This window comes from Aphanomyces invadans, assembly GCF_000520115.1.
Source record: "Aphanomyces invadans strain NJM9701 unplaced genomic scaffold supercont1.17, whole genome shotgun sequence".
Taxonomy (NCBI): domain Eukaryota; phylum Oomycota; class Saprolegniomycetes; order Saprolegniales; family Verrucalvaceae; genus Aphanomyces; species Aphanomyces invadans.
This window is the reverse complement of record NW_008580162.1, coordinates 988539-989571: the sequence shown is the minus strand read 5'-3', so window position 1 is coordinate 989571 and position 1033 is coordinate 988539. Positions and strand designations below refer to the sequence as shown.

At 58.3% G+C, this 1033-nt stretch overlaps 1 protein-coding gene across 1 annotated transcript; it reads left to right on the top strand.

Annotated features, from left to right (window-relative positions):
- Positions 1-365: 365 nt before the first annotated feature.
- H310_08469 (hypothetical protein) lies at positions 366-559 on the top strand (the record flags this gene model as incomplete). The annotated part of the gene is made up of 2 exons (XM_008874203.1): positions 366-484; positions 532-559. The coding sequence occupies 2 exons, from the start codon at positions 366-368 to the stop codon at positions 557-559; spliced, it is 147 nt and encodes a 48-aa protein (XP_008872425.1).
- Between the last annotated feature and the right edge of the window lie 474 nt (positions 560-1033).

The window sequence follows — 1033 nt, the reverse complement described above, 5'->3', positions numbered from 1 at the left end:
TTTGTCCTGTACCTTGAGCCTCTCGGTGACATGCTCCGTCAGCAGCCTCACCTAGGCATCCCCCTTCCCGACGGTGACCCTCTGACCAGCATTTTCTTCGCCGATGACTCCACACTGCTCTCATGCGACCTTCCATCGGCCGTGGAGCAGAAACACATTGTCGAGGAGTTTTGCGTCGTGACGGTGGACTTCTCAACGTGCTGCCGTCAGGACGTCCGGTCAAATACCTCGGCCTCCTCCTCGCCCACAGACTCCCCCGGGACTACCAAATTGCCCATGTGCATGACCGATTCCTCGCGTGTTTTCGGCAATGGGGCTGCCGAGCCCGGACCATTCACGGTCGGCGCCTACTAGCAAACACAGTCATGCTGTCCTTACTATGGCATGTCACGGCTGTGACTCCTGTGCCCCCTACGATGGTTCGTGAATGGCAATCGATGCTCAACCGCTTCATCCTTGGCCGTAAAACACTGCCTACTGACCGGTACCGACCACTCATTGCTCGAACATGGCAATACGACCGTGGTGCAGGGCTCAAGCTACCACACGTGGCGTCTAAGCTCCGCGCCCAACGACTGTTGCTGCTTCAACGTCTCATGCTGCCTGGCTCGTTGGACTCTGCCCCATGGAGGAACCTCGTCCAGCGACAATTTGCACGAGTACTGGGCAAACTCTCGCGAAGCTCGCACACCTACGACTTCTTGCTGTACCAACCACATCGCAGCTCAAAATGGCTCATGTTGTGGGAGCTGCATCCCTTGTGGCTTGATATTTGGGCCCAATGGGCCGCCGTCCCTATGTCCCGGCGCATCCCGCTCCCACCGTCCCTCGCAACGATGATGCAACTGCCAGTATGGCTGTCGTGCTACCAGCCTTTCCTATCGGCGAGTGGTCACTGCACTGCTAGCGTCGTTACAGCTCCTCCGACCCGCCGTTGGTGTCTGCATGGCGCCAACAATGGCAACCGATGCCTTGCTGACATGCTCACCGAGCACGGGCAGTGGCCATCCCAAACTGAGTTCCTGGCTCGAAT